This window comes from Oncorhynchus gorbuscha, linkage group LG01 (genome assembly GCF_021184085.1).
Source record: "Oncorhynchus gorbuscha isolate QuinsamMale2020 ecotype Even-year linkage group LG01, OgorEven_v1.0, whole genome shotgun sequence".
Classification (NCBI taxonomy): Eukaryota; Metazoa; Chordata; class Actinopteri; order Salmoniformes; family Salmonidae; genus Oncorhynchus; species Oncorhynchus gorbuscha.
Genome location: NC_060173.1, coordinates 78129979 through 78157328, shown reverse-complemented (window position 1 = coordinate 78157328; position 27350 = coordinate 78129979). Strand labels below are relative to the sequence as shown.

At 46.6% G+C, this 27350-nt stretch overlaps 1 protein-coding gene across 1 annotated transcript in view; it reads left to right on the top strand.

The window, feature by feature from the left end:
* lrp2a (low density lipoprotein receptor-related protein 2a) overlaps positions 1-27350 on the top strand; it is a 68451-nt gene that overhangs the window by 18061 nt on the left and 23040 nt on the right. The window contains 33 exon segments of the mRNA XM_046361026.1: positions 82-284; positions 375-515; positions 679-882; positions 1544-1736; positions 2568-2693; positions 3157-3287; positions 3573-3710; positions 3812-4096; positions 4291-4530; positions 4670-4789; positions 5014-5130; positions 5678-6058; positions 6358-6372; positions 6668-6916; positions 7638-7849; positions 7962-8146; positions 8251-8479; positions 12711-12888; positions 13203-13331; positions 14068-14234; positions 14331-14474; positions 14645-14754; positions 15290-15467; positions 15733-15946; positions 16610-16849; positions 17064-17252; positions 18272-19192; positions 19332-19497; positions 19660-19818; positions 19912-20201; positions 20444-20644; positions 21167-21409; positions 27219-27344. Coding sequence (XP_046216982.1) covers positions 82-284; positions 375-515; positions 679-882; positions 1544-1736; positions 2568-2693; positions 3157-3287; positions 3573-3710; positions 3812-4096; positions 4291-4530; positions 4670-4789; positions 5014-5130; positions 5678-6058; positions 6358-6372; positions 6668-6916; positions 7638-7849; positions 7962-8146; positions 8251-8479; positions 12711-12888; positions 13203-13331; positions 14068-14234; positions 14331-14474; positions 14645-14754; positions 15290-15467; positions 15733-15946; positions 16610-16849; positions 17064-17252; positions 18272-19192; positions 19332-19497; positions 19660-19818; positions 19912-20201; positions 20444-20644; positions 21167-21409; positions 27219-27344 — 6824 coding nt within the window.

Sequence of the window (27350 nt, the reverse complement as noted above, 5' to 3'; positions counted from 1 at the left end):
AGAAGTCAAAACAATGCCGTTTCCCTGTCTATCACAATGGTAAATGTACAGTCTGCTCAGGGTATTCTCTCCACCTTTCAGGAAAACAGTGGTCCATGGAGGTGCTGTGATCCCCCATCCCTTTGGCATCAGTCTGTTTGAGCACACTGTGTATTTCACTGACTGGACCAAGATGGCCGTGATGAAAGCCAACAAGTTCAGTGACACAAACCCTCAGGTGGTCTACACCACATCTCAGACCCCACACGGAGTGCAAGTGGTACACCAACTGAGACAACCGTCTGGTAAGCACGTCACTTGGTACAACCATTCCGCTGATCTGCCCCACTTCTGTATGTTCTGTCAGTGGCTGAGCGTTTGTGTTGTGTTCACAGTGGCTAACCCTTGCGGGGTAGACGGGGACGGCTGTGAGCAGATCTGTATTCTAAGCCACAGGTCAGACAACCAAGGGCTGGGCTACCGCTGCAGGTGTCGCATGGGCTACGATCTGCATGCTGACGGCAAGAGATGTGTTGGTAAGGTCAACACACAAACCTTGTTTCGTTTTTTTCCCTATTAACATTGGACTTGGTACACTTCAATGTGCTGTGTCCTTTATACTGTGAGTGCCCATGTGGTGTGACATATGAGGTAGAAGATCTGGAGGTTCATGGTGGATGTCTTCTTCTCACTCGCTAGCGGTGAGGCAGTTCCTTCTCTTCTCCAGCCAGCTGGCTATCCGAGGCATCCCCTTCAACCTGTCCTCTCAGGAGGATGTCATCCTTCCTGTCACTGGAACGCCCTCCTACTTCGTTGGGGTGGACTTCAGCGCAGAGGACGATGCCATCTTCTTCTCAGACACGGCCAAAGACATCATCTACAAGCAGAAAGTAGATGGCACCGGTGAGAGCGGCCTACATTTATTTGATTGGATTGATGACTCGATACTGTATATTAAGAATCAAACATCATATTTCTGTTAAATATATTTTCATAACTGAATTTGTAGTTCATTATTACTGAATGTTTTTTTTTTCATTTTTAGAATGTGAGGAATACTTTTTTGTAACCATGGTTACATCCCCACATATATCCTTTCAAGCAGAGAGCTCAAGCATGTGATCCAGCCAAGCTTATACCGGCAGTTAGGGGAGTGCCTTATAGAGCCGGGTAGTGCAGTGGGGGAGGGAGGGGAGAGGGAGGGAGGGAACGGGCAGGAGCATGGACAGCAGTGAAACTATCACGTAACAGCTCAAAGTCAGGCTCCAGAATGTGATAAAACAAACACTGGGAACATAATTAATACAAGTTGTCGAAGATTCAATATTTATCTTCCAACTTCCATGTAAAATAAGTTACTAATGTGGTAAAGAAATTACAGTAGAAAATGAAACCACAATCTGTACTGATCAGTGGTGTTGTTTTTGCAACATAGGGTTGACCAGCCCTAGTTTTCTCTGTCAGGCCGACATAGCACAAATGCAAGCTGACAGTCTATTTACTTAAATGTGTTCCTCTTTCATCTCCGTATGAAATGGCGGTGTCACCGCTTTGATCTGCACAGGCAGGGAGGTGCTAGCTGCCAATAGAGTGGACGGCGTGGAGGACTTGGCTTACGACTGGATTTCAAAGAACCTATACTGGACGGACCCGCGCTTCAGGAGCATTTCAGTCATGAAGGTGGCCGATCAGTCCAGGAGAGCCATCATACGCAACCTGAACAACCCACGGTCCATCGTGGTACACCCTGTGATTGGGTAAATACAGCTGGGCTGGACCTCAAGGGGGGGGTCAGGGGGAGAGACCTGGCGCCACTTCCAGCCTTAATGTTGCAACAAAAACAAGAGAGAGGCAGGGAGAGCAGATATGATAGGGTTATATATCTTTGTTGATGCTTGAAGAATGCTGACTTTACCGATGAATACATGCTTTTTACAGCATAATATCCCAATGTTTGATTCTATTCAGTTCATTAATATAAATGCTGATCGGATTATATTTGTTTGAGATTCATTTAAAGGACCATAGGATGTCAAAGGGAGACAAAGACAGTGTGTGAAATCGGTCAAGTACTCCAATGTCCTGGGCATGCACAATTTAGTGAGGGCATTAGCCAGACCCAGCAGGGCTCGGAGGCCCATGTTTTCATTCTGGATCCCTGCCTCTTAAGAACATGAAAAAAAAGCATGCGCAAACTGAGCAGTTGTGTCTAGTCACACCTAGTATAATGCGAGAGGTACCGACCCATTCACAGATTGTTCACACTTTAAATCCTAAACCTGATAAAAGGACTCTTTATTTAGTGCTAGTGGGACATTTCCAATAGCTTCAAAGTCATAAGGCCTCTGAGTCCAACAGCCTAGATTAGTGCTGCATGAAGGCTGGTATTGTAGTGAACACTAAGAACTTGGCTTAAACGGAAAAAGCCCTGGGGAGCTCTGAAATAAACGGTCTATATTTCTCACTTCATAAAAGATTTTGAAGTGGACCTAAAGCCAGATTCTACTTCGGTTGAGATGAAAAAGACACTATGATCTTTTTCCATATAAGTGTGAGTGTTGGTTAATGTGTATGTTTTTATTTGGCAGGTATATTTTCTGGACCGACTGGTACCGTCCAGCGAAGATTATGAGGGCCTGGTGTGATGGGTCACATGCCCTGTCGATTGTGAACACTACTCTTGGCTGGCCCAACGGCCTGGCTATCGACTGGAGGTGAGCCAATGGTCCCAGAGTCTAGCAGGACCAAAGAAATGGCCTCACAATACGCCATTCTTCATCTTTCAGTTGCACTCCGTCAAAAAACAAACAAATAGCAGTTTCATTCATAACAAATCCGATGCATAGGTTTGACTTAGGTTTGAAATTGTGACACTATGTGCAGTGTAAGCTATTAGCTGGTCAAAGTGAGGCTGCATGAAAAGTGGAATACTGTTAATATAACTGTATGTTAGTGTGGTTTTTAGTGAATTTATGTTCATCACGGAGCTCATCTTCATTTCCTGCTGTCCAGCAAAATTCTCAGCGACAAAAAGGTGATCAAATTAAGATCCGACGTCTGTAAGATCTCATTAAGCCTCTTATCAGACTGATCTTCCCTAATCCTCCTCTTGACAATATGTTTGTGCAACAGTGTTTAAGAATGTCTGTCCTACTTCTCCTGTCTCCCCCCCCCCAGCTCCATGCGCCTGTACTGGGTGGATGCCTTCTTTGATAAGATCGAACACAGCACCTTTGATGGACAGAACAGGCTGTCTTTGGAGCGCATCACTCAGATCTCACATCCTTTTGGTCTCACCATTTTTGGAGGTGATTCAATTTTCTCTTTAAATTCACAAAGAATGGAATGCAACACGGTTCCATCAGTTGCATTAAAGCGACCTTGTTACTGTATAGAAGCCTTGATCGTTAGAATTTCATTACTACTCGTCCATCCAGCTTGATTGATGATCATTAGAGAGAGCAATTACCGTGTCATCTCAAACATTAGTTCAGTGATGATAAGAGATAAAACCGCTAATGTCATAGGTTGTGCCCTGGCATTCCCAACGCCGGGTCTCAAGTTTCATGAGCATTCCTGCTTGGCCCATCCAGGTTATGCATATTTCACTGACTGGCGCCTGGGTGGGATCGTGCGTGTGCGCAAGACTGACGGGGGAGAGATGGTCATCATCAGGCGGGGAATCAGCCACATCATGCACGTCAAATCTTTCAACTACAACTCCCAGACCGGTAAGAAACTCTGTCACCCCCCCCACCCCCCCTGCTGCAGTGTTTATGTGATGGAGGATAACTCTGTGGCCATCACTGGATTCATTTGCTACCCCTCTCAGGTTCCAACTCCTGCAATAGGAATACTAATCCTAATGGAGACTGCAGCCATTTCTGCTTCCCGGCGCCGGACTCGCAGAGGGTGTGTGGCTGTCCGTATGGCATGAAGCTGGCGCCCAGCCAGCAGACGTGTGTAGAGGACCCTTCCAACGAGCCCCCTACGCTGCAGTGCGGTTCCAACTCCTTCTCCTGCACCAACGGGAAATGTGTCCCTCAGAACTACAGATGCGACGGCGTTGACGATTGCCATGACAACAGTGATGAGGCCAACTGTGGCGGAGCTCATAGTAATGCATTGTATTACGTTTCAATGGAGCATACTAACTGTTTTGTCATTCAAGGCACTTTATTGGGGCATTAGTAATCATGTTTAATATACTTATACCTATATTTTGTATACTTTTAGTATAGAATGGCTTGTTACGGTGTTAAAAAGTAGCCAAAAAATGATGTTTCATCAATCCTTACTTTTCTTTCTCAGACACCACCTGCTCACCCAGGGCATTCACCTGTGCCAACCAGCACTGTGTGCCCAGTGGATGGCACTGTGACGGGCACAACGACTGCTTTGACAGCAGTGACGAGCGGGACTGCCCCACCCAGACCCCTGGCACCTGCGCGGCCAACCAGTTCACCTGTGCCAACAACCGCTGTATCCCACACATCTGGCTGTGTGACACGGACAACGACTGTGGAGACGGCTCGGACGAGGCCAACTGCAGTGAGTCTCCGAGTCAAGGACCACTTTTATTTACCATAGGAGTAATACCTCTGTTATTGAGTGTCTTTTTGAGAATAACTGTCAGTCAGTCATGTGTTGCATTTAACTGTTAGCTCCATTGGTCTCTCTGTGTTGGCAGACCTCAGTGGTACATGCCACCCGGAACAGTTCCAGTGCCCAGACCACCGCTGTATAGGCCCCAGCTATGTGTGTGACGGTGACAGAGACTGTATGGATGGGGCTGACGAACAGGGCTGCAGTGAGTCTCTCTGTGTTATTTCCGCACTGTACTGTATTTAGGAACTTGCATAGTTGGACAGCGCCAACAAACAAGTGTCACACAATTTCAAGTCAATTGAACACACCGTGAACACAAGCGTACGTTAGCCTCTTATCCCATTGATCTTATTCCATGTGTATTAAACAGTTACACGCAATGACTTTGCGTGTTCTAAACGGCATCCTTTGTTTTTTTTTTTTCAGTTTACAACTGCACTCTCTATGAGTTCAAGTGTTCTAATGGACATCAGTGTATCAACTCCTACTACCGCTGTGATGGGGTCTTTGACTGTAGCGATCACTCAGATGAGTCTGGCTGTCGTAAGTATTCAACCTCTTTTTTTTTCTTTTTTTTTAAGTTACAAGAAAATGTAATGATCAGTTTATATACTCTCCTTTCTTGCCTTACACACTGCTATCAGATGATCGTGATCCTTTACCAGGTAGGAACAGCCTCAATCATTGGTTAAACCTCACGTGTGTAGCTTTGATTCATCCCAATACCTGCCAACCACACTAACCCTCTGAAAACGGTTAGCATGTTGCAAAACACAATTGTATAAAAAAAAATGTTTTTGGTCTGTAGTCACGTGTGTTCTAGAATGTCCAAATAGTGGGTTTTGATACAGAGTAGAATGCGATGGCTGTTGCAAGTGTACCAACTCAATGTTTTGAGTCACAAGAAGAAAATACACAAGGATCAGTTCCTACATGCAGAGTTGATCAACCAACGGGTCTCAGAGCACAGCAATTTGAGCATTACTCTCAGTGAAGTGACATCATCGCCGAGGTTCTGTTGAGGCTTCCTCCTGAACTTCAGCCACACTTCACTACACTGTCTGACCTTGCCTTCTCCTGCTCTGCCCAGCCACCAGACCCCCAGGGATGTGTCACCATGAGAGTGAGTTCCAGTGCCAGTCCGACGGCAGCTGTATCCCCTCCACCTGGGAGTGTGACGGTCACCCGGACTGCGAGGACGGCTCAGACGAGCACCACGTCTGTCCCCCCCGCACCTGCCCCACCACCCTGTTCCGCTGTGACAACGGCAACTGTGTGTACCAACGGTGGCTCTGCGACGGCGACAACGACTGTAGGGACATGAGTGACGAGAGAGACTGCCCAACGCCACCTTTCCGCTGCCCCAGCTGGCAGTGGCAGTGCCCGGGCCACAGCGTGTGTGTCAACATCAGCAGGGTGTGTGACAACAATCCCGACTGCCCCAATGGTGCAGACGAGTCTCCGCTCTGCAGTAAGTCACCATCTCTCTCTGCCTTTTAGGCCAGCATGCTAATAGTGTCATGTTACGAAAATGAAGTGCACTCTCTGTAAATTTTCCATTGTAATTGTCTAGTTTCACTGGTCACTTGAAATCTTGACATATTTTGCACGGCATTTCTGGTCACAACCAATTGAGTGCGTTAATGTTTGTGAGGAATTTGTTTTATGTGTGGAATCTTGTGTTCAAATCATGCATGTGTTGATTTGTTCTGTATGAACTTAAAAGTGATCTATGATTTCCTTCCTTCTTGCCTTCCTCACTGCTTTCAGACGAGCCCTTGCCAGGTAGGAACAACCTCAATCATTGGTACAAATCTCACGCGTGTAGCTTTGATTCATCCCAAAACCTGCCATCCACACTAACCAACTCAATATGGATAGAATGGTGCAAAACACAATTGGAGGATAAAGGGAAATTCTTGTCTGTAGTTACACGTGTAGAAAATGTGTTTCAGAATGTACTAATGGTGTGTTTTGACAAAATTCACAAAAAATTCTCTAGGGTAGAACACGCTATTTGTAGCACTGTGATTAATTGAGCAGCTATCTCTTATTGACTCTCCTCTTTTTACCGTCCTAGACCAAGAGAGCTGCACTGACAACAACGCAGGTTGCACCCACGGCTGCATCCAGGGGCCGTTTGGGGCCCAGTGCACGTGTCCCATGGGCTACCAGCTGAGTAACGACTCGAAGACGTGCGATGACGTAGACGAGTGTAGCCCCCCTGGCCTGTGTAGCCAGCATTGCTTCAACGAGAGAGGCTCCTTTCGCTGTCACTGCTCCGACGGATACACTCTGGAGGCTGACCAACGCGCATGCAAGGTCTCAGGTCAGGAGGAGGATGTGTGTGTGTTTGGGGGGGTTGAATTGGCATCCGCCGCATTACCATTTTGTGCTCTTAGAAACGATTTACGTACATTGTCATACCAATCCATCATATAGATTTGACCGATCCATTTAGTCCACAACATACTCAGTTATGTTTCCTCTAAACATAATTGGCCTAATTTCAAAATAAGACACATCCTCCCACTGTGGATTAAATTCAGTCTCCTAGATGACAGGCAGAGATGGATATACAGTGCATCTGATTGGCCCACACAGACATGATAAACTGCCCAGTGGCTGGACAGGACAGGACATGAATGGTCTGAAGGGAGCCGGTGTTGGCACCAGACCACCGGGCGGATGCACTCTCTCTCTTCTTCATTCTCTCCCCACTCTACTCTGATTTCCCCAGATAAGACAAATAACATATGTCACTCACTGACTCTCTCTCCGGGCAATTAGGACATAATCAGCAACAAAGGGCTTGTTTATGAGCAGTGTGCCTGACATGAGCCCGTCTACCTCAAAGATAACCAGTTGAAAATCCCTGTAATTCAATCTGCCATTATTCCCAACAGGGCTGCATTGATTCCCTACTGTAGATATCTTAGGAGCTCAACTTATCTTGTTTCGTAGTTTTAAGGAAGAATTGTATACAGCTGATGTGAAGTCTTGTTTGAATTATAATGCACAGGTGAAAAGATAGTCATTTTTGTTTACAGGTTCACGCGAGGCTTTTCTTTTAGTTGCCAGCCGAAATCAGATTGTGTCTGATGACATAACCACTCAACCCAATGTGGTCCGCTCGCTGGTCCGGGATGGACGAAACATTGTGGCGCTGGACTTTGACTCAGTGACTGACCGTGTGTACTGGTCTGACACCAGCCAGGACAGAATATGGAGCGCTCACAAAAATGGCAGCGACAGGGCTGTGGTGAGTACCGAATGCCCTTCCATTTCCCACGAAAGAAATGCTGTGTTTTCTACATTCTCTATGGTAATGAATGAACTCCAATAACTTAAACATATGTGTGTTGATTTGACAGGTTTTTGACAGTGGAGTCACAGTAACAGAGAGCCTGGCAGTGGACTGGGTGGGCAGGAACCTATACTGGACTGACTATGTTCTGGAGACCATTGAGGTGTCCAAACTGGACGGCACTCACAGGACTGTCTTGGTCAGTGAGAATGTGACCAATCCCAGAGCCATTGTGCTGGACCCAAGGGACAGGTGAGGCTCGTCTTTAGAGAGTAGAGTACACAGTGGAAATTCAAAATGTAAGGAATGAAAACAGCGTAATTGACTGTAACTATAACAGTTAATCTACTGTGCAGTGCTCACCTCATGTTCTGGACAGACTGGGGGAGGAACCCTCGCATTGAGAAGGCCAGTATGGACGGGAAGATGAGGACAAGCATCATAAGCAGCAAACTGTACTGGCCCAACGGCCTAACCATTGACTATCCCAACAATCTGCTCTACTTCGCGGATGCCTACCTGGATTTTATTGACTACTGTGATTACAATGGCAAAAACAGGAAACAAGTTCTGGCCAGTGATCTGGTGAGCAAATTTTTTATGTCTTTACATATATATCAAATCATTGATACATAATGAACAAAAATATGACTGCAACATGTAAAGTGTTGGTCCCATATTTCATGAGCTGAAATAAAAGATCCCAGAAATGTTCCATGCACACGAAAAGTGTATTTCTCTCAAATGTCTGTTTACAGCCCTGTTATTTCTTTCAAATTGGTTTACAACCCTGTTCGTGAGCATTTCTCCTTTGCCAAGATAATCCATCCACCTGACAGGTGTGGCATATCAAGAAGCTTATTAAACAGCATGGTCATTACACAAGTGCTGTGGACAATAAAAGGCCACTCTAAAATGTACAGTTCTGTCACACAACACGGTGCCACAGATGTCTCAAATTTTGATGGAGCACGCAATTGGCATGGTGACTGCAGGAAAGTCCACCACTGCTGTTGCCAGAAAATGTAATGTTCATTTCTCTACCAAAAGCTGCCTACAAAATTGCTTTAGAGAATTTGGCAGTACGTCCAACCGGCCTCACAACCGCAGACCATGTGTAACAACACCAGCTCAGGACCTCCACATCCGGCTTCTTCACCTGTGTGATCGTCTGAGACCAGCCACCCAGACAGCTGACGAAACTGTGGGTTTGCACAACCTGAAGAATTTCTGTACAAACTACCAGAAACCGTCTCAGGGAAGTTCATCAACGTGCTCGTTGTCCTCACCAGGGTCTTGACCTGACTGCAGTTCGGCGGCGTAACACAACTTCAGTGGGCAAATGCACACCTTCGATGCCCCCTGGCACGCTGAAGAAGTATGCTCTTCACGGATGAATCCCGGTTTAAACTGTACCAGGCAGATGGCAGACAGTGTTTGTAGGTACTTTAGGTACTTTTAAGGTGAGGACCTTATTGGGTTATGGAAAAAGAATTCACTACAAAACAGTTATGGGATGTGAAAACTGATGCTCAATATCTCAGAACTATGCTTGGTGCTGATAGAACCTTATAGTCCCAAGGTCACAAAATCTTTGTCTATTTATTGAGGCTACCAGACAGCCCTATTCATTATTTTGTCTACAACACATTTTGATGATCTAATAATTAACAAATGCAAGGTTCATAACTCAATTATACATTTCAAGCAATTTTGACATACCAAATGACATACCAATTTTGACATACCCATGCTAGTAATTGTTGCTTGATGCCCCATTGCAGGTAACCATGAAAAGTAAACAGTTCATATTCTTGATCACCAAACAATTTGTTGTCACGTCTGCTCCCGCTCCCCCTCTCTGGTGCTCGAGGTCGCCAGGCTGCTTATCATTACGCACACCTGTCACCATTGTTACACGCATCAGCGCTTCATCGGACTCACCTGGCCTCCATCACGTTATTAATTACCTCCCCTATATCTGTCACTTCCTCAGTTTCTTTCCCTAGTCAGCATTAATGTCATTATGTGTCCCTTGTCCAGACGTTGTTCGTGTTTTGGTACCTTTCTGTTTTTTCATTAAATATTCACTCCCTGTACTTGCTTCTCGTGTCCCAGCGTCTGTCCTTACAGAATGCTGACTCCACAATTTGAAGCATCAGGGAGTTTTTGTTTTTTTGTTTTTGTTGGTGATGTCGGGTCCGTGTGCCGCTGCCGAAGCAACCAGGGATGCCTCAGCTGGCTCGCCAGGCTCCCATGCCTCAGCTGGCTTGAGAGGCTCACAAGCCTCGGTTGGCTCAGCAGGCTCCCACGACATGCCTCAGCCGGCTCAACCAGCTCCCATGCCTCAGCCGGCCCGTCAGGCTCGCCCAGGTGGTACGCCGGGTGGCGCCGCTAGGGGGGGCCTACCCCCTAGGTAGGCATATGTTAATGACCAAATTGAGTAAGCAAAGGTAGAAATATAAAATCTAAAAAATATTTTTAAAAGTACCCCATTTTCATTCTCCAGTAAAAGTAAAGATACCTTAATAGAAAATGACTCAAGTAAAAAGGTATTTGGTTTGAAATATACTTAAGTATCAAAAGTAATGTAATTGCTAAAATATACTAAAGTATCCAGAGTGGCACAGCGGTCTAAGGCACTGCATCTCAGTACTTGAGGCATCACTACAGACACCCTTGGTCAATTCCAGGCTGTATCACAACCGGCCGTGATTGGGAGTCCCATAGGGCGGCGCACAATTGGCCCAACGCCGTCTGGGTTTGGCCGGTGTAGGCCGTCATTGTAAATAAGAATTTGTTCTTAACTGACTTGCCTAGTTAACTAAAGGTAGAATAAGATTTTTTTTAAACATCAAAGTAACATCAGATCAGATACAGTAGAGATGACCAGGGATTTCTTCTTGATACAGGCATGGATTGGACAAGATTCCTGTCCTGCTTCAAAATGTAACGAATACTTTTGGGTGTCAGGGCAAATGTATGGAGTATAAAGTACATTATTTTCTTCAGGAATGTAGTGGAGTAAATGTGAAAGAAATAGTATAGTAAAGTACAGATACCCCCAAAACACTACTTAAGTAGTACTTTAAAGTATTTTTACTTAAGTACTTTACACCACAGATTTTGTAAATGTATTTTTCTCATTCAGTTTCACACTCTCGATCCGGCAAAACGTTCGCACTACGCTACTGTAGCTCACCTGACCTGTATTGATTGACAGTTTGCTGATCCAATCAGAGGGCCGAGTGTGTGTTTCACTAGCTAATATATATTTTTGGGGGGCAAGTGCGATACTGTCTCTGGCTGCGTGCGCCTAATCCACAGAGACTCTGTGCCACAAAACGAGTGACAAAACGTAACAAAATGTGGGCAGATGTCATCAGTCTCAAATATAAGTTGATTCCCAAGTCTTGAGACTCCAAATCGAAGTCAAGTCTGAAGTTGTTTTTATTTTCTATCAAGTTGAGTCTCAAGTCATCAAATTTGTGACTCAAGTCAGACTCGAGTCCAAGTCATGTGACTCGAGTCCACACCTCTGCAAAGAACCCTAGAACAACATCCGGGGATCTCCAGGCCTCTCTCGCCTCAGCTAAGGTCAATGTTCATGATTCCATCATCAGAAAGACACTGGGCAAAAATGGGATTCATGGTGAAGTAGCAAGGCGGAAACCATTGCTCACTAAGACGAACATGAATGTTCGTCTTAAGTTTGCCAAAAAGCACCTGGATGATCCTCAAGCGTTCTGAAACAATGTTCTATGGACCGATGAGTCAAAAGTAGAACTCTTTGGCTGACATGGGCCCCGTTATACCTGGCGAAAACCAAACACTGTATTCCACAGTAAGAACCTCATACCAGCGGTCAAACATGGTGGTGGTAGTGTCATGGTTTGGGGGACGCCATGCCATCATTGAAGGAACCATGCATTCTGCTCTGTATCAGAGAATCCCACAGGAGAATGTCAGGCCATCCGTCTGTGAGCTGAAGCTGAAACGCAGCTGGGTCATGCAGCAAGACAATGATCCAAAACACACAAGCAAGTCTACATCAGAATGGTTGAAGAACAAGAAATTGAACGTTTTGTAATGGCCTAGTCAAAGTCTAGACCTAAACCCCATTAGATGGCAGGACCTGAAATGAGCAGGTCATGCTGGAAAATCCACAATTGTCACTGAGTTGAAGCTGTCCTGCACGAAGGAGTGGGCCAAAATTCCTCCCCGGCGCAATGAGAAATGAATTGATAACTACAAGAAGTGTTCGATTGCAGTTATTGCAGCTAAAGATGGTGTAACCAGTTATTGCAGATAAAGATGGTGTAACGAGTTATTGCAGCTAAAGATGGTGTAACGAGTTATTGCAGCTAAAGATGGTGTAACCAGTAATTGAGTTTAAGGGTGCGATTTACTTTTTCACACGGGGGCATTGGTTTTGCATGACATTTTTAAAATAAATAAATGAAATATGTATACATTTTTAGTGTTATTTGTTCACTCGGGGTCCCTTTTATATAACATTAGGTTTTGGTTGGTGAGCTGATAACATTCAGAGTAAAAAAATATGCCGGAAAAGAAGACTGGGCAAATACTTTTTCACGGCAGTGAATGAATGAACTGTAACTCAGTAAAATCTTTGAAATTGTTGCATGTTGCGTTTATATTTTTGTTCAGTGTAGATGTCAATGATACCGTTTTTAAGCTAGGAGAACATTACATACATCATATCATTTTTATTCAAATGTGCTTATTTCCTCCTTTTTTGTGGGTTAATATCAATAAAATGCACTTCTTGTCTTTTGCTGCTCTCAATAAAAAGGTACTGCAACATCCCCACGCAATTACCATTTTTGAGGATTTTGTGTATTGGACCGACAGATACATCAACCGCGTTATCCGAGCCCATAAGTGGCACGGGGGGAACCAGACAGTGATGCTCTACAACCTTCCTCAGCCCATGGGCCTGGTGGCGGTACACCCGGCCAGGCAGCCCGCAGGTAGGACAAGGACATGCAGTAGTATATGGTAGGCCAACTGAAAATACATATTTGGCATGGTGATATCATAAGCTGGTATTGCCACAGTACAGTTTTGTCATTGTATTTGAAATGACATTTCAGAATGAAACCAGAGGTGACTGAACACTGTTGACTTTTTTTGTTGTTGTGTGTGTGTGTGTGTGTGTGTGTGTGTGTGTGTGTGTGTGTGTGTGTGTGTGTGTGTGTGTGTGTGTGTGTGTGTGTGTGTGTGTGTGTGTGTGTGTGTGTGTGTGTGTGTGTGTGTGTGTGTGTGTTATGGGACCTGTGTGCAGGTGAAAACCACTGCTTTAGCAGCCCCTGTTCTCATATCTGTCTGCTGTCGGCCGTGGGGCCCGGCTTCTACTCCTGTGCCTGCACCTCAGGCTGGACCCTGGCTGCAGACCAAATCACCTGTGCCAGAGGTAGGCTCCATGCCAACCTGAGGGAAACGCTCATCACTCACAGTTTGATTAAAAAGGAAGTCAGGTCAGATGGAACAGATAGATTGTAACATTCATAACTCATAAAGCTTTTATTAATGGAGTAGGAATTGCAGTAAATCCTTCTCGAGCCTACATACAGAGCTGCTCTTTGCAAATATATTTTAAGGGGGTCTATCCAGCTCCTAGAGCGCCAGACTCATATTTTAGAGGCTAGGGACTTGTCAACAGTATCCCATTTAAATTCTGTTGTAAAATCCCTTTCCAGAAGTAAATATTTAGGATCATAAAAGTGTGGCTAAGGTTTCAATAAGACAAGGGACCTTTAATGTGAAGTCCGGAGAGTCCTCTTTAGGTCAACAGCTTAACCCATATCAGGTTGCAGGGCTTCAGCTTTTTCTAGCCATGCAGAACGCATTCTCCCCTGAGAGGTGAATTACCCAAGAATGAAAATGCCCCCGAGCTATCCATTGATTCTAATCTCTGATGACAAAGCAAATCAGGGCTGTGGAACAAACTTTCACCAGCCCATCTTTCAACCATCTTTCAACATTAAGAGGTCTTAGGAAGAAAGTATGGTGATACCAAATTGTAGTATTTGTTTCTGTTTTAAAACATTCAATCAGCTATATAGGCTATAAATATATATATATATATATAGGCTATAGACATGTCCGTTTGGAGCCGTTTGGTGATGAATAGTTTTGTTTTCCTGCAGTTGAGGATCCTTTCTTGGTGGTGGTAAGAGATAGCGTCATATACGGCATTCCCTTGAACCCGGACGTCAAGAGCAACGATGCCATGGTGCCTGTTGCTGGACTTCAGAATGGATATGATGTGGACTTTGACAACACTGAGCAGACCATCTATTGGGTGGAGCACCCGGTAAGTATTCACACTTTCCACACCAACAGAGATCCGAAGTGAGACTACTCTACTGTCCCTAGGCTCTGACCAACCCCTGTCCCTTCTCCTCTGTAGGGTGAGATCCACAGGGTGAAGTCGGACGGTACCAACAGGACAGAGCTTGCCCCGGCAGCCATCCTGGGTTCCCCTGTGGGCCTGGCCCTGGACTGGATGACAGAGAACCTGTACTACACCAACCCAGCCAGCCAGTCGATTGAGGTGAGCTGAAACATCCATACTCTCTACGCTCCTGTAGAAAGAAATGCAGTTATTCTGGAAAATGAACGGTGCTGATCATGATCATCGTATTTAGACAAATAAAGTCGTTATCTCAGTTGGTTTCCCTCCGTCAGGGGTATATCTGATACAGTATGTGCGTGTTTTGTCAGGTTTTGAGGCTGAGAGGGGAGATGCAGTACAGAAAGACTCTCATCACCAATAATGGCTCCCCGACTGGCGCAGGCACTCCGGTTGGCATCGCTGTGGACCCAGCACGCGGGTAAGCCCATTTTTAATACTGCTCTGGCACGGCTGCTCATCTTCACAGTCACTGAGCCCTATCTGCCTGCCTGCCATTTGCTCCACCCCCAGAGAGAGACTTACCACTGTTACTGTATACCACACAACACAATCCACTCCAACAAGCCACCACCTGGGAATATGTACACCTATTACCTATTCATTGTTAGCATATCAAATGTGTAATGACATAATAAAAAAGGGGGGGGTGATATGCAAATCAACTTATCAGCTGCAGGACAGAAGAAGGTATCAAAGAAAAAGGAATGTCCGCAACTCTGGTAATCAGAAGCACAAAACAGTTGGATCAAAACGTTGTCTGTTTTGTGCGTCTCCTTAAATCCCCACCGAAGTTTACCAGAGTTGCGGACATTCCTTTTTTTCTTTAATGACATAATTGAGATACACATTTCTCGCTTCATCTCACACATGGATTGAATCTGTTGTAGAGGTTCTCATATGAGGGGATGGAGATGCCGAGGGGCTGTATTCATAGCCGTGTGTCTCTCTGTAAGGAAACTGTACTGGACAGACCAGGGCACAGAGAGCGGCATCCCTGCCAAGGTGGCGGCCGCAGACATGGACGGCTCCAATCCTGTCACCCTGTTCACCAACAACCTGGATCAGGTGGAGTTCATCACTGTGGACATCAGTGAGAACAAGCTGTACTGGGCTGTCACAGGCGCCGGAATGGTGGGCCGCCGTCACTACCTTAACCACTGACTGTGTCTCAAATGCCACCCTATTCCCTACATAGTACACTACTTTTGACAAGGGCCCGTAGGGCTCTGGTCGATTCAAGTGAACTATATGGGGAATAGAGTGCCCTATGATTCCTGTGTCTGACTCTTATCAATATACCACTTAATATACCACTTATGTAGTCCACCTCAATGCCTATTATCCATATATTTGACATGTTATTAATGGCAGTCTTGATATTAATAAAACCCCATAGATTGAGCGTGGCGACCCAGACGGGACCAATCGCATCACTATAGTGACAGGCTTGTCCCATCCCTGGGGTGTTGCTGTTCATGAGAGCTTCCTGTACTTCACCGACCGGGACTTTGAGGTGATAGAGCGCGTGGACAAGGCCACCGGTGCGAACAAGGTGGTGCTGCGGGACAACGTGTCTGGACTGAGAGTACTGAAGGTGCACTACAGGGAGAGTGAGTATCTGAGGGACCTGATGGTACACAGCCAAGCAAATATGAACTCCACTCGATCTGGATTGAGACCTAAGCGTTGGTTAATTATATAAGAACCATTAACTTGTTGGAAGCATCAGGATTACCAGTTTATTGGAGTTTTTTAAATTGTGTTGAGTGTTTAATCAGTATGCAAACATACTTATTCTGTCTGTTCTGTTTTTTTTGTGGTAAAGAAATAGCATTGCTGAATTATGGTATTGCTTCGGTGTTTTTGATAGTTGCTGGGTAATTACTAGGGAGTCGGAGTGGATTATTAGTTGACCAGTTCCTCGTCCTTTATTAGGAACACTGGGCATTGTGTACGGAACAAGCCGTGTTCCTTTATCCCCTAAAACAGAGCAGATACTGCGAGTGACATGTTCTCTAGGAGTTAAACCAGCCGTGAGCCTGATTTGACAACAATGTATCGAAGTGGTGTTGTCGTCAGTTTCTTCCAATGAGTTCCAGTAATGTCATTTGTAATAGTTTAGTCTCATTTTGAAACGTCACTGGCGTTGCGCTTGCGATCCAAGACCTAGAAGTTGTTTCGGGAATTCTTAATACATTTCTAGTTCTATTTGGCCAGACTCCTGTTGTATATGAATGATGTCCTAATCCACCATGTGGTCTTTGCCTCTGCAGCCTCGGCTGGTACATCCAACGGCTGCAGCAACAACATGGGGCTGTGTGAGCACCTGTGTCTACCGCGGCCCGGAGGCCTGTATACCTGTGCCTGTGCTACGGGCTTCAAGCTGAGCGCTGACAACAGAACCTGTGCTTCATACCAGTCCTACGTGGTCATCTCCATGCTATCTGCCCTCAAAGGCTTCAGTCTGGAGGGGGCTGACCACTCTGAGGCCATGGTGCCAGTGGCTGGGAGAGGTAGGTGTTGTTCAGATATAAAACTCCTGTTGCAGGGCATTCTAACTCTTTATGTCATGCATGTGGATGCTTTATGGAGGCTTTATGAATGCTACATGATACCAAGGAAACAATACTTTGTTTAGTTCTCAGACAATATACCCTGATGTGACAGTGTGACATTGAAGCAACCACTGAAGTGTTTGTGTCTTACATCTCTGGTTGTGTCATGCAGGCCGCAATGCTTTGCATGTGGACGTCCACATGCCCTCTGGGTTCCTCTACTGGTGTGACTTCAGCAGCACCGTGACATCTCAGAATGGAATCCGCCGGATCAAGTCTGACGGAGCAGGTTTCGACAGTGTGGTCACGTCTGGAATCGGACGCAATGGGATACGAGGTATCGCCGTGGACTGGGCTGCAGGTAGGCATGTTCAGAGAGCTCAAATGAAAAGTGTTTCAATTATGGCAGCAGTAGGGCTCTAATAAATCTGTTTTATTTTTTGCCTGATTCTGTTTTGTTTTTTCCCAAATTCCCATTTCTCCATTTTGTTTTTCCAGGTTTCCGTTTTTCCCAGTTTTTTTTTTTTTTTGGGGGGGGGTTATTCAAAATCACACTTTGTTAATAGAAAAACATCCTACATTTGATGATTTAAGTCCACAACAATCCTTTAACAACATCCGGAGACCACCTTTGAGTTCTGGGAAATATCTAAGATGTTTAGAATTTGCACCAGCCAGAGACCATTGTTTGCACCAGCCAGAGACTAGCTGTGTTTCTTTAGCACTTGTGTGATTGCAGAGTTTGCAAAACAAATGGCCACTGGATTGATACAAATAATCGTGACATTATTTTGCCCGGTAGGCACAACCCATTGGAACCCCTGCCCAGTTGACTACTTTGACTACTTTAACATGGCGGAAGCATTGTAGAAGCTCACAATGGCACTGCCTATGCTAAAACGGCCTTTTGGCCACTAGAGGCCTTTGTCATTCTCTATGGGCCCTACAGCAGGTAGAGGAAGTAAAGGTCAGCCAGTAGTAGGTATCCATGGATACAGCGTAAGAGGCTTCAACACAGGGCCTGACTCCAGAGAACAGGCTGGTTTATATAACAGTCAGTTGACTGGAAAGAAATGAGTATAATGGACAGGAGAATGCTACTTATCTTGGTACTGTGGCCAATAAGGATTTAAATGATGGTTATACTAAACAAATGCCGGTTTCCCGGACTCAGACTATATATAAGCCTATTTCTGCTTTTGCTGTCCAGAAATAGGCTTAATCTGGGTGTGGGAAACCAGCTCCTGGTGACTATGCAAATTAGCAGGCTTACCCTGTCCTTACGCAACCACTCAATAAGAACTACATGACCACAGGCCTTTCCTACATCATCTAATCCCCATTACCCTTTCACTTATATATGTCAATTTGGCTTTTCAGGAAACCTCTATTTCACGAATGCTTTCCTGACGGAGACCTATGTGGAGGTTCTGCGCTTGAACACCACTTTCCGACGTGTGCTGTTGAAGACTCAAGTGGACATGCCACGCCACATCGTGGTGGACCCTAAAAACAGATACCTGTTCTGGGCAGATTATGGACAGAACCCCAAGATTGAGCGAGCTCTGCTGGACGGGACCAACCGCACTGTGCTGGTGTCGTCTGGGATTATAACCCCGCGAGGTCTGGCTCTGGACTACCAGACTGGATATGTCTACTGGGTGGATGACTCTCTGGATATGATAGCCCGGGTCAACCCTCAGGGGGGCGAGACAGAGGTAGTCCGGTTTGGGAGTCGTTACCCGACTCCATATGGCATCACTGTGTTTGAGACTAGCATCATCTGGGTGGACAGGAACCTGAAGAAGGTGTTCCAGGCCAGTAAGGAGCCTGGCAGTACAGAGCAGCCTACAGTCATCAGAGACAACATCAACATGCTGAGAGACGTGACCATCTATGACCAGCGTATCCAGCCCAGCTCGGTCCAGCAGCTCAACAACAATCCCTGCCTGGAGACCAATGGAGGCTGTGCCCACTTCTGCTTCGCCCTCCCCGGGAACCAGACCAAGAAGTGTGGCTGTGCCTTTGGCAACCTGGGGACAGACAACGAGGGCTGTGTGGTGTCGCGGGATGATTACCTCATCTTTACAACGGAGAGTACGGTGCAGAGCCTGCACTTGGACACGGACGACCACGGACTGCCCTTCCCTGTGGTCAACGTGCCCGGCACCTCTGTGGCCCTGGACTTTGACCGCACAGACAATAGGATCTACTTCACCCAGAGCTCAGGGGCTGGGAGCAGCAAGATTAGCTTCATCAGTCTTTCATCTCCTCCCTCACCTCCAGTAGTGGTGGCTTCAGGTAAGACACTTAACAGCTAGATTTGTTTTGTTATGTTACAAAATCATACTGTAATTAATTATCTGGTTTCACCTTTTTTGTGCTATTTGCTTATTGCAGTACTTTTCTACATTATGTGTTGTTTTTTGTGTCCATGCAGATCTTGGAGCTCCTGATGGTATTGCCTATGACTGGATCAACAAAAGGATTTACTACAGTGACTACATCAACCAGACTATCAGCTCCATGGCAGTGGACGGGACACAGAGATCCATCATCGCTCATGTTCCTCGGCCTAGAGCCATAATGCTGGATCCCTGCAGGGGGTAAGACTGGCCAGAAATCCCAAGAATGCTCATACCCATTCACTCCTTCTGTTGTGATAACAAGAGCACTCACTCAGTATCACATATTCAGCATGTGTTGAATGTGCACTGTGCAATCATTGGTTAACAATGGGAAAACTCATCTTCTTCCATGCCACACAGATATATGTACTGGACAGACTGGGGGACGAATGCGAAGATTGAACGTTCTACATTGGGTGGGAACTTCAGGGCAGAGATTGTAAACAGTAGTCTGGTGTGGCCCAATGGGCTGACCCTGGACTATGAAGAGCAGAGACTGTACTGGGCAGACGCCAGCCTGTAAGACCCTCTTATAAAGCTACCTTCTTCTCACAAGTCATTCGTTGTCCTTTCATGTTGATGCTAAAGATATGTGCTGGTTTTGGTTATCAGACAGAAGATTGAGCGCTGCTCTCTCACCGGGGCCAATCGGGAGGTCATCGTCAGCACAGCCATTTACCCTTTCGCCATGACCATGTATGGCCAGTACATCTACTGGACTGACTGGAACACACGCAGTATCTACCGGGCTAACAAGCACGATGGGTCTGACCAGAGGTTGATGACCCAGAACCTTCCATCCAGGCCTATGGACGTCCATGTGCTGGCCAGCAACAAGCAGCAACAGTGCAACAGCCCTTGTCAACAGTTCAACGGAGGCTGCAGTCACATCTGTACCCCAGGTACTAGCAGTTAGGCCCTACTTTAACCCTCAAGTTTTCTGATCAAATAGAAGCAGGCTGTAGTTTCTGAGCTAAATGTCGGAGTTGGACCAAACTTCCATGTGAAAATGTGATCTTCTCTAGCATCTTATTGTTTTGGTGTTGTAATGTTGTTTTGGGATCATGTGAGTTGGGCTGTGGTACGCCTGTCTGTCATACCCCCCCCATCCGTCTGATGCCTGTCCCCCTGTCCCTCTCCGCAGGGCCCCAGGGTGCTGAGTGTCAGTGTCCCTCAGAGGGTCGCTGGTACCTGGCCGACAACAAGCACTGTATCCCTGACAACGGGACCCGCTGCCAGGAAGGCCAGTTCACCTGTATGAATGGACGCTGTATCCGTGCTCAGTGGAAGTGTGACAATGACAATGACTGTGGGGACGGAAGCGACGAACTGGAGAGAGTCTGTGGTATGGTGCTCAGTGGCCATAAGTAGTGCCTGTTTTCTCAAATCATATTTGTTTGTCTCGTCTATTTAGAAATATCTTGCAATGTGATGATTTTGCATGTCTTGAATGTGGTTGTGATTACAGCTAATTATGATTGATTTATCACTGCACCTGCTCTGTCCTTCACTCTCTGAACTATTCTTAACTGTTTTTAACATGCTGCCTCTAACCAGCCTTCTGTTTCTCACTGCAACAAACATTTTACAGGATCCAAGTATGATTTCCAAACTTCCGGTGTGTATGCTTGCAGTTCACTAATCTATTGTAGCTATTTAGTGCTGCTTGTTTTTTTCTACTGACCCCATCCTAAACTAATGAATACATGTACTTACATCTTACATGCAGTCCAAGTGCAAATGGCAGCCGCATTTATTGCCTTGTCAGGTAAAGCCCGCCTCTATATTGTACACCCGTCCATCTTTACTTGTTCTCACTGTCCATTGGCTAGAGCTCTGATAACGTTGCATCTGGTTTGATTGACAGCCTTCCACACCTGCGAGCCCACTGTGTTCACTTGTGGGAATGGTCGCTGTGTCCCCTACCACTACCGCTGTGACCACTACAACGACTGTGGGGATAACAGTGATGAGGTAGGCTGCCTGTTCAGTCCGTGCGACCCCAACACTGAGTTCCCATGCAACAACGGACGCTGCATCGCCAAGGACTACATCTGCAATGGCATCAACAACTGTTATGACAACGGCACCTCGGACGAACAAAACTGCCGTAAGTCCTCAAAACAAAACTTGGTTACAAATCAAAAGTAAAAAAGATTAGTTCATGAAGATTAGATATGTTTTTGTGTTGTAAAAGTCACTAAAATATACAGTATCAGTCAAAAGTTTGGACACACCTACTCATTCAAGTTTTTCTTTTGACTATTTTCTACATAATAATAGTATAATAGTGAAGAATAATAGTGAAGACATCAAAACTATGAAATAACACATGGAATAATGTAGTTACTAAAACAAGTGTTTTACAAATCTAAAAACAAATCATTCTTCAAAGTAGCCACCCTTTACCTTGATGACAGCTTTGCACACTCTTGGCATTCTCTCAACCAACTTCATGAGGTAGTCACCTGGAATACTTTCCCCACAGTCTTGAAGGAGTTTCCACACTTATTGGCTGCTTTTCCTTCGCTTCTGCGGTCCAACTCATCCCGAACCATCTCAGTTGGGTTAAGGTTGGGTGATTGTGGAGGCCAGGTCTTCTGATGCAGCGCTCCATCACTCTCCTTCTGGTCAAATAGCCCTTACACAGCCTGAATGTGTGTTTTGGGTCCTGTTGAAAAACAAATGATCCCACTAAGTGCAAACCAGATGCCGTATCGCTGCAGAATGCTGTGGTAGCCATGCTGGTTATGTGTGCCTTGAGTTCTAAATAAATCACTGACAGTGTCACCTGCAAAGCACCCCCACAACATCACACCCCCTCCTCCATGCTTTACAGTGTCAAGTGTCAGTTGTGCAGAGGTGAGGATGGAGTCAGGCGCAGGACACAGAACAGAGTAAAATAACGTACTTTACTCTGAAAAATAATCAGCCAATAAATCCCTGCAGGGATAACAAACCCTAACAATGACTAACACCAAACCAGGAACAATCACACACAAAACATAATGAGAACCAGAGGGTTAAATAGGGAAATAATAATAACCTAATGGGAACCAGGTGTGTACAATCAAGACATAACAAATGGAAAAAGAAACGTGGATCGGTGGCAGCTTCAAAGCCGGTGGCGACGACCGCCGAACGCCGCCCGAACAAGGAGAGGCACCAACTTCGAAGGAAGTCGTGACATATGGTGGGAACCACACATGCAGAGATCATCCGTTCACCTACTCTGAGTCTCACAAAGACACAGCGGTTGGAACCAATAATCTCAAATTTGGACTCATCAGACCAAAAGACAGATTTCCACCGGTCAACTGTCCTATGCTTGTATTTCTTGACCCAAGCAAGTCTCTTCTTCTAATTGGTGCCCTTTAGTAGTAGTTTCTTTGCAGCAATTTGACCATGAAGGCCTCATTCACGCAGTCTCCTCTGAACAGTTGATATTGAGATGTGTCTGTTACTTGAACTGTGTGAAGCATTTATTTGAGCTGAAATCAGAGGTGCAGTTATTTGCCGATTTCTGAGGCTGCTAACTCCAACAAACTTATTATCAGAACTCAGGACAAGACCCAGTTGCAGACAGTTCGAATCACAGACGTTTATTTACAAAACAGGGGGCAGGCAAAAAACAGGTCAATCGCAGGCAGAGGTTGGTAAATCAGGGCAGAGTCCATAAGGTACAGAACGGCAGGCAGGCTCAGGGTCAGGGCAGGCAGAAGTAAGTAATCCAGGGCAGTGTCAAAAAGGTACAGAACGGCAGGCAGACTCAGTGTCAGGGCAGGCAGAATGGTCAAAACCGGAGGAACTAGAAAACAGGGACTAAAGAGAACAGGAGTACGGGAAAGAGGAAAGAGGAGACAGAGGCCTGTGAGACAGACGTTTAATCCTTGATACATGAAAAGGGTGATGTATACGGAGGGTGCGGGCAACAGAAGACGAACAGCAGAGGGGCTAAGAATCTTAGAGATGGGGAAAGGTCTGATAAAACAGGGGGAAAGTATGCAGGAACCCAAGTGGACCTTCTGGTCAAGACGATAGCCGGGGACCGGTGGCGGTCTACTTGTCGTCGATACCTGAAGGTGGTCTTGAGGAAAGCAGACCAGGCTCTCTTCCAGATACGGCAACAGTGGCTGAGCAAGGGAGGGTGTTGCAGGCGTATTCCACACACATGAGTTGCTGCCTCCAGGTGGTGGGGTTGGCGCAGACGAGGCAGCGAAGACAGGCTGGCTGACGACCCAATGAGTATGCAGAATGGCTTCCAGAACCACGACAAGAACTGAGGACCATGGTCGGAGACCATGTCCAGCTTAAGTGCATGGATCCGGAGGACGTGCTGCACCATGTGCTGGACCGTCTCCTTGGCTGAGGGTAGCTTAGGGAGGGGAATGAAATAGCCGGCTTTGTAAAACATGTCCACCACCGCAAGGATAGGGGTGCTGTTATCAGAGGGAGACCAGTGATGAAGTCCAGAGATAGATGTGACCAGAGACGGTGAGGGACAGGAAGTGGTTGAAGGATGCCAACAGGAGCTTGCCGAGGAGTCTTATTACACAGTGCAGGCGGCGACGAACGCGGAGACGTCAGGGACCATGGTAGGCCACCAAAAGCGGTGTCGAACAAAGGTCAGGGTCCGACGGGAGCCAGGGTGACAGGCAAGCCTGGAGGAATGAGCCCATTCCAGGATCCAGGGAGCGGCAACGTGTGGGACAAACATCTGGTTAGCCAGCCCCCAGATGAGTGCAGCAGCCAGACACGAGGTAGGAAGGATTGTCTCAGGGTCTGAGAGTGTAGCAGCGAGGCTATAGCGGCGTGAAAGCGCATATAGCTTAACATTTTTGGACACCGGGCGGTAGGAGATGGTAAAATTAAAATGTGTGAAAAACTGGGCCCATCGAGCTTGCCTGAAGTTGAGACTCTTGGCGGTGCGGAGATATTCCAGGTTCTTGTGATCCGTCCACACAATGAATGGATGTTCCACCCCATCTAACCAGTGCCTCCACTCGTCCAACGCCATCTTCACTGTTCGTAGTTCTCGATTTCCCACATCGTAATTCCTCTCTGTGGTGTTAATACGATGGGAGAAGAAGGCACAGGGATGTAGATTAAGGTCCAGAGCAAAACACTGGGACAGAACAGCCCCGACTCTGACATCCGAAGCATCGACCTCCCCCACAAACTGAAGGGATGGGTCCGGATGGATTAATATAGGAGCTGTAGTGAAGCTGTGCTTAAGGTCCAGGAGCGCCCTGTCAGCAACTGGGGACCACGTGAAATGGACCTTGGGAGGGGTGAGTGCTGATTAGGGGAAAGCCAGGGTGCTGTAACCCCAGATAAAATGGCGATAGAAATTGTCAAATGCCAGGAAGCGTTGCAGCTGCACTCTGGATGTGGGTTGGGGCCAATCCACCATGGCTCTCACCTTTGCGGGATCCATCTGCACATTCCCAGCAGCAATGATGTATCCAAGGAAGGAGATGGTGGAGCGATGGAATTCGCATTTTTCTGTTTTCACAAAAAGCTTGTTTTCCAGGAGACGCTTGAGGATTTGTCGGCCTTAGAGAACGTGTTCTTGAGCTGAGCGGTAAAAGACGAGGATGCCGTCGAGGTAGATGAACACGAACCGGTTCAACATGTCGTAGAGAACGTCGTTAACCAGGGCTTGGAACACAGCAGGAGTGTTGGTCAGACCGAATGGCATCACCAGGTATTCGTAGAGTCCGCTAGCTGTGTTGAAGGCTGTCTTCCACTCGTCACTTTCCCGTATCCGCACCAGATTATAGAAAATGGTGCCCCCCTGGAGCGGCTCGAAAGCCGAAGTGAGTAGCGGGTAGCGTTTCTTAACAGTGATGTCATTGAGGCCCCAGTAGTCGATGCACGGGCGCAGTCTTCTTCCGACCCCACAGGAAGACGTCCCGGGCAGGCTGCGCCGACTTCAGGCAATGAGTGTGGCAGAACGGTCTCCAGCCCATGATAGCACCAGCAGTCCAGTCGATGAGAGGATTGTGACGCTGGGGCCATGAAAACCCCAAAACGGTATAGTCTGACACTCACAGGTTGATAGGAGTGGTAATTTTGGTGACTCTGCCTATAGAGCGCCCATCCACCGCTCTAACGTCCATGGGATTGGAGAGGAGCTGAGTGGGGATGCCCAGCTCTGACACCAGGGTAGTGTCCATGAAACTCTCATCGGCCTCAGATTACTCATACCTACTGATGAGCCTGGTATTTTAATGGACAGGTAGACACGTACAGACAATTCTTGGTGTTAAGTCGGCGTAAACGTTCGGCTGCAGACAACCTAGCTCTGCCGAGTTGCATAGGCTCCGGAAGAGGCGAGTCTGCAGACCTCGGAGACTCTTGGGGGAACTCAGGTAACCTTGGATTCTCTCTGAAACGTAGATGCCAGGGACTTCCAGGATTCCTCAGAGGCGAGGTGGGATCCTTGTGTAAATGAGTGGGACTGGAATCAGATCTCCTTTCCCTCCTACGTTCCCATAGCCGCCCATCGATCCAGATGGTCAAGGTGATGAGCGACTCAAGATCCATAGGCAGCTCCCAGGCTGCAAGCTTGTCTTTTACCTCCTCCGATAATCCGTGGAGGAACAAGTCGAACAGGGATTCCTGGGTTCCAGGCACTCTCAGCAGCCAACGTGCGGAAATCAACAGCATAGTCTGCCACACTGCAGGAGTCTTGACGAAGCTGGAGTAACTTCTGGGCAGCCTCTCTCCCGGATAACGGAGAATTGTTGTTCCCACACTGCCCTAGCCCAGGTGAGGGCCCTCCCGGACATCAGCGTTATGAGGTATGCTATCTTTGAGCGGTCCGAGGAAAAGGACGAGGGCTGCAGCTCGAAGATGAGGGAACACTGGGAGAGAAATGCCCGACAGGTTCCTGATTCTCCAGTGAAGCGTTCCGGAGGAGGTAAGCAGGGTTCTCGGGAAGCCGGGGAGGCCTGGAGAGATGCGCTGCTGACAGAGCGGTTACTGAGGTGCAGGAAGGTTACTGTCGTGGCTGGCTGCCTAACAGACAATCCACCAAATTGCTCCAGCAATGTATTCAACCCTTCTAAAAGACCTTGAAGTAACTCATTGTGTCTCCCAATGGTGGCTCCTTGGGAGGGAACGGCGTTGCGGAGCTGGTCTGTGTCTGCTGGGTCAGTCATGGCCAGTTCGTACTATCAGAAAACACAGGTATAAATGCACAGAGGATAATGGGGAAAATGGGCGATACCTGGAGGGGGGTGGAGACAAGCACAAGCCAGGTGAAACAGATCGGGGTGTGACACTTATCCTCTGCAGCAGAGGTAACTCCAGGTCTTCCTTTCCTGTGGCGGTCCTCATGAGAGCAAGTTTCATCATAGGGCTTGATGGTTTTTGTGACTGCACTTGAAGAAATTTTCCAGATTGCACTGACCTTCATGTCTTGAAGTAATGATGGACTGTCGTTTCCCTTTGCTTATTTGAGCTGTTCTTCTCATAATATGGACCAAATAGGGCTATCTTCTTTATACCAACCCTACCTTGTCACAACACAACTGATTGGCCTAAACGCATTAAGAAGGAAATACATTTTAAAAATGTACTTTTAACAAGGCACACCTGTTCATTGAAATGCATTCCTCATGAGGCTGGTTGAGAGAACGTCAAGAGTGTACAAAGCTATAATCAAGGCAAAGGGTGGCTACTTTGAAGAATCCAAATATAACATTTGTTTGACACTTTTTTGGTTACTACATGATTCCATATGTGTTATTTCATAGTATTGATATCTCCACAATTATTCTACAATGTAGAAAATAGTAAAAATGAAGAAAATCCCTTGAATGAGTAGCTGTGTCCAAATTTTGACTGGCAGTGTATACTAAAATATATATACTCAACAATAACACCAATCCTCTTCTTGTCATGTATCTCAGCGGAGCGAACATGTCAGCCAGAACACACTAAGTGTACATCCACCAACATCTGTATCCCCCGCTCCTACCTGTGTGACGGGGACAATGACTGTGGGGACATGAGTGACGAGAGCCCTACACACTGTGGTGAGT